Source organism: Acomys russatus, chromosome 6 (genome assembly GCF_903995435.1).
Source record: "Acomys russatus chromosome 6, mAcoRus1.1, whole genome shotgun sequence".
Lineage (NCBI taxonomy): Eukaryota > Metazoa > Chordata > Mammalia > Rodentia > Muridae > Acomys > Acomys russatus.
The window spans coordinates 62,448,743-62,454,743 of NC_067142.1; the positions used below are offsets into that span (position 1 = coordinate 62,448,743).

Genomic DNA, 6,001 nt, shown 5'->3' on the forward strand with positions numbered 1-6,001 from the left:
TGAACTAGGAAAGATGACAGACTTTTCTGTGAAGCAGGAACTAGGAAGGACTGGCCTACCTTATCTCAGCAAAGATGGGCAGTCAACTTACCAGTGTCCTGCTTATCCGTAGTTTGGACAGCATGCTGTCAGCAGTTGAGGTAAGGACAGTTTTTGGTCCAGTGGCTAGCTTTGCTGCATCTGAAGGAAGCTCCATGTGGAGGTTCTTTGGTGTCCATCTGTAAGACTGAGACCTCCAGAGAGATCGCTAGTCTGTACCCGGAGTCCCCAGAGAGAAACGGAGTCTGATGTCGATGCAATACACACAGGAATTTTATTGAGTCAATGCGCATCGAGGTCTGACAAGCTCTTTCAAGCTGCCGACCCCTGAAAGCAGGCGCAAGTGCTTTTTATATCTTTTTTGTAAAAGTAGAATTTAGCAGGCTAGCTAGGAGGGGTAAGTACATTCCAGGGGTAGGGGTAGTGGAATATTTTTAGATACAGCTGGACCCTCAGCATAGGTTGGCTGGCCTTGAGTCAGCTGGACCCTCAGCAGAGGCTGGCTGGCTTTGAGTCAAGCTGAACCCTCATTATTTTTATACAGCTGGACCCTCAGCCTAGGCTGGCTGACCTTGAGTCAAGCTGGACCCTACAAGGTGCCAAACAGCTACAGAACACACATAGTGATTTGATATCGATACCTTGGTTCAATATCAATATTGCTTCCTGGCCCCTCCAATCATCTTCTTCAGAGTAGAACGGGATGCTGCCAGGAGCCGATGTGTCTCTTTGTCATTAAAAGCCTTTGTTATTAAAACATCTTAAACGCCATATTCTGCAGGTCTCTTAAGTGTTTGAGGACCATCTATCTATCTAACAAACATTGCTTGTTTCTTGCTATTTACTATCTGCTTAACTTTGAAAGCATTTACAGGAGGCTAAATAAAGCTTAATTCTGTAATTAACTAAACTAATGCCTAACATGACTACAAGTTTGATTATTATAGGTGACTAAGTACTAACTTGAATTTTTTTTTTTTTTTTTTAGAAGTAATCCACTTTATTTTTCTTGTAAAAACCCTTATGTGGTAGCCACAGCTGGAGCCTGGGTCCTCTGAACAGACACTCTGGTGTGGGTTTTCACAAGATGATCAGTGAATTCCTGATAAGGAGACTTGGTGAACACAGTTTCTTTCCAGAGGTCGGGTGTCAGGTAGCTGTAGGTCTTGGAAATGGCATCAAAAGTGGCCTTGGCAAAGTTGCCCAGGGTGGCAGTACAGCCCCTGGCTGATGTGTAGCAGTCATCAATACCGGCCATCATCAGTAGCTTCTTGGGCACAGGAGCTGAGACAATGCCAGTGCCTCTGGGGGCAGGGATGAGACGCACCAAAACAGAGCCACAGCGGCCTGTCACCTTGCATGGAACAGTGTGTGGCTTGCCAATCTTGTTCCCCCAGTAGCCTCTCCGCACAGGGACAATGGAAAGCTTGGCCAAGATGATGGCCCCTCGGATAGCAGTGGCTACCTCCTTGGAGCACTTAACACCAAGACCGACGTGACCATTGTAGTCCCCAATAGCGACAAAAGCCTTGAACCTGGTCCGCTGGCCAGCCCGTGTCTGCTTCTGCACTGGCATGATCTTGAGAACCTCATCCTTTAGGGATGCGCCCAGGAAAAAGTCAATAATCTCGGACTCCTTAATGGGCAGGGAGAACAGATAAATCTCCTCCAAGGACTTGATCTTCATATCCTTAACCAGGCGGCCCAGTTTGGTGACAGGGATCCACTCCTTGTCTTCGGCTTTTCCTCCACGAGCCCCGCGGCCTCGACCACGGCCACGACCTCGGCCACGCCCGCGGCCCCTAAGACCGCTGCCGAATCCTCCGCGGAAGCCGCCTCGCCCTCCTAATCCTGGGCCCCCGGGTCCTCCGGGCCCTTCCGCTGCACCGGCGTCATCCGCCATTTGGTGTTTTCCCGAGGAAGAAGAAGCTAACTTGAATTTTTTAATTATCCTAGAACTTTATATTACATTTTAAATGAGTTTCATAAGTACAATACCTTAAACAAGGGTTAACTCATATATATATATATATATATATATATATATATATATATATATATATATATATAATGTTGTAGCAAATATAACCTTAAATTTCTATCAATATACAATAATCGATATCAATGTAAATATTTGAGACTTTGTAGTTGCTTTTTTTGACTAAAAGTAGATACAAAAATCCATCTTTCTTTTTTCTTTTTCAAGGAGTCACAGTAATCTATCCCTTTTTTGTCCTTTCATCCCTATATCACCCCTTTTGTCTTTTTATCCCCTAAACTCCCCCCATTCACCCTAATACTAGACAGGAGAGAAGGAAGGGTAGAGGAGAAAAATAGAGAAAGAAATCCCTGAATCTAACCTCCTTTACTTTGCTTCCTCTCTATGACCAATAGCATTTGCAACCAACCCCCCTAAATGACAACAAACATCCATAACCCACCGAACAACCAATAACCACACACCCCACCTCTCAGGAGTGAGGGTGTCACTCTCTTAAAATTGCTTCCTGCTGCCTGGGGGCAAAGGCATTTTTAGGTGACTCTAAAATATATTGGGATATTGGCCAAGTCCTAGGAGATATACATGTATCATTTGCTGTTCAGGTTCTGTGTGATAGGAAAGTGCACGGCTTAACTGAAGTCATGACTGAAGCAGTCTTTGAGGCTGGACCATTTGGGCTAGCTGCTTTGAAACTGTCCTGGGTGCAACTTGTAAGAAATGTCTGTGAGGCTAGATCACCTGGGCTACTCGCTTTGTCTTCATTGGCATCTGATCTTTTTGCTCTGAAAACATGCAAACTTTTAAAGGTAACATACATTTCTCCATAAACACAAGTATAGTGCAGCACCCACACTGCTAGTCTAAGCTACTGCGAGGGTCTGCGGATTGAAAAGATGATACAACAACGGGTCATTCATGCCGTTTATTAGGAACAGCACTGTGGAAAGTCCCCAAGAGGGAGCAAACTGAGGGCCAAATAATGAGACTCAGAACAAGGAAAATGAAGGCAACCAGTGGAGCACAATGTTTCAACTGTAGAGAAAAACAAGTTACGGTCAGAACCAGCACAGCTGCAGTTCCCCACAGTATAGAATGTGTGGGAAAGACATACCAGCTAACGATGATTTTCTGCTGTATGCATGAGCAGGTAGAAGACACCTGTAACTTTATAAGCTTGTTTGGACTGTAAAATCACATTGTTATATAAATCCCGATCCATGCCATATGAAGGGATGGCATGTGATAACAAGTCATGAGGTCCAGGTAGCCAATAAGATTTATCGGCTGCACAAAGACATTTATGTCTCAGCTAGTCTCCTGAGCTATTTCCATGTGGAGGGATCAGCGCTTATGTCACCTGTTTTGTTGTTCTCAGTTTCTTCCGTCATGTCTGCAGTCAAGATTTTCAGGAGATGGGTCAAATCTACTCTTAATTAATATGAAGGAATCCACAGATTTTCATGTCCTATTGAAACGAAGTCATATTCTCTCCCCAAGTGCAACAGATTTCCTAACTTCCATTCTGAAGTTAGCATGTTCTTAAAATGTAGGGGTTGATTTAATTCAGCAGCCCTTTCTAAAATCAAGTGTTTTTCAACAGCTGTGCTACCTGTCTCATTGAGGTTTAAAAAATTAAAGTAAAGAAAGCACTGTTTAATTTTTCCCTGGGAGATCCCCTAGCTCCTGTTTTATGAGTACCTCCTTTTTAAAGTGCAGTTAAATCTTTCCACAACCGCTTGACCTATAGGATGGAAAAGTATATTAGGAACATGTTTTATGTTTTAACACTGACAGAATTGTTGCATCTTACTGGATACATATGATGGAGAATTATCAGTTTTAATCTATAAAGGTATCTCTAATATATTCATCATTTCTAGTAAATTAAAAATTACAGAATCAGCCTTTACAGAACTCAAGGCAGAAGCCCATTGAAATATTGAATAGCTATCAATTGTATGAAGTGTATACTTTAATTTACCAAACTATGCAAAATGAAATACATCCATCTGCCAAATGTCATTTCTTTGGTTATTTTTAGTGTGGCTCCCAGCAGGTATTGGAGCTTGATTATACAAAGAATAAGCAGGAAAGTGTTTTTTTATAATTTACTTGGCTTGTTACCAGGTTATAGAAACAATTTCTTTAAATGTCTACTATTTACATGTCTTAGGAAAATTTGAAGCCTCTGATACATTCTTGCTAATAATTGATCTGTATCCTCATTTCCTAATGCCAATGGTCTTAGCAAACCTTTATGAGATCAAATATTAGATGATGTTTTTTTGAATTATTTGTTGTAGTTGTATAAATAACAAAGTTATTTCTGAATCCTCTGGAATAAGCTCAGCAGTTTCTATTTGCAGAACAACTCTTTCTGCGTATTGAGTCAGTAACTGTATTAAGAGGGTCTGGAAGATCTAGTAGAAGCATGAGAATAGCATATAATTCTGAGTTTTGAACTGAAGCCTATGAGCTTTGCATTATTTATTTGTATTCTCTGACTTATAACCTGCTATTCCTGATTTATTGGCATGGCATAAAAGGTAGAAGCTTTAGAAATTGGTGTTCCTCTCACTGTGCAAGAAAGAATCCAATTAATTGTTTTAATAAACTGAAGGTGCTTGCTTTGGGAGTATCTGTGGTTAATTTCTCCCAAATATCTCTGCAAGCTTTTTGCCTGTCCTCACTGTTTACCCACACTGAGGTTATTTCAGCATTGGTCTATAGCAATTATAATATCTGCTGGTCTGTTCCTGCTAATTGACAAAGTCTTGTTCTCCCTTTCACAATCAAATCAGAAACCTTTCCTATATAGGTTTTTAGTTTTTTACTCTCTTTATGTGTTGAAGACAAACATTCTAAGATATTATCTTCTCTTTGCATAAGAATTCCCTTGGGAAAATGGGTTGAGGGCAAAAGAACTGAAAGGCAGTCCAGCTTTGGATCCCAGTGATCCACACACACATCCTGTAATTTCTTTCCTACCAGAGCCAATTCTTTTTCAGCTTCAGCTGATGATTTTCTTTAACTATATAAATCTGAATCACCTTGTAAGGTTCGCCATAAATTACTTAGCTCTTGAGTAATTAATCCAATTGTGGGCCTCAGGCAATTAATATCTCCTAGCAATTTTTGAAGATCATCAAGTATTTTTACTTGGTTCCTTCTGATCTGTATCTATTGTGGCTGGATTTTCTGTAAACCTATCTTATATCCTAGATATTTAATGGAATCTCCTTTTTGTACTTTTTCTGGAACAATTTGTAATCCCCAACAAGGCAAAAGTCCCTTCATCAAATATTTTTTTCCTAAGGTATCTACATCTGAGTCAACCAGCAAGATGTCATTCACATAATGATAAATTATAGATTGATGAAACTTTTAATGAATTATTTCTAATGGCTGTTGTATTGATACAAAGTGGGACTGTTTAACATTTCCTATGGCCAGACCTTCCAGTGATATCTCTTAGCTGGCCTGGCATGGTTAAATGTGGGCACAGTGAAAGCAAATTTTTCCCTATCTTGTTCCTCAACTCAAGGGGTACTGAGAAAAAAATTTTTTAAATCAATCACTATATTAGGCCAAGCATTAGGTAACAAGGAAGTTAAAGGGATTCCAGGCTGAATGACTTTCTTGGTTGTTCTCAGATTTGTCAGCATTTTCCATTTTCCAGATTTCCGTTTAATGACAAATATATGGGAATTCCAAATTCTGGTGGACTCATCTTTATGTTGAGCCTCCATCTGCTCTTGAACCAGCTGTTCTAATGTCTGTAACTTTTCTTCACTTAGGGGCCATTGATCTACCCAAACAGGCTTGCCAGTTAAACCATTATAATGGTAAGGCAGTTGGTACTCTGTCAGCAGTGACCTTCCTCATAAATTTAGAGAGCCAGCCTCTGCTGTGCCCTGCTTATGGATAGCTTGGACAATCTGTGTGGCCTTTGATAACACT

General features: G+C 40.7%; 1 protein-coding gene across 1 annotated transcript; it reads right to left on the reverse strand.

Annotated features, from left to right (window-relative positions):
- Positions 1–1,031: 1,031 nt before the first annotated feature.
- Positions 1,032–1,962, reverse strand: LOC127190646 (40S ribosomal protein S2-like). The gene has a single exon (XM_051147784.1). The coding sequence runs from the start codon at positions 1,940–1,942 to the stop codon at positions 1,061–1,063; it is 882 nt and encodes a 293-aa protein (XP_051003741.1). The 5' UTR covers positions 1,943–1,962; the 3' UTR covers positions 1,032–1,060.
- Positions 1,963–6,001: the final 4,039 nt, after the last annotated feature.

Coding starts and splice junctions, on each gene's coding strand:
- LOC127190646 (XM_051147784.1), bottom strand. CDS start 1,942: ATGGCGGATGACGCCGGTGCAGCGGAAGGGCCCGGAGGACCCGGGGGC.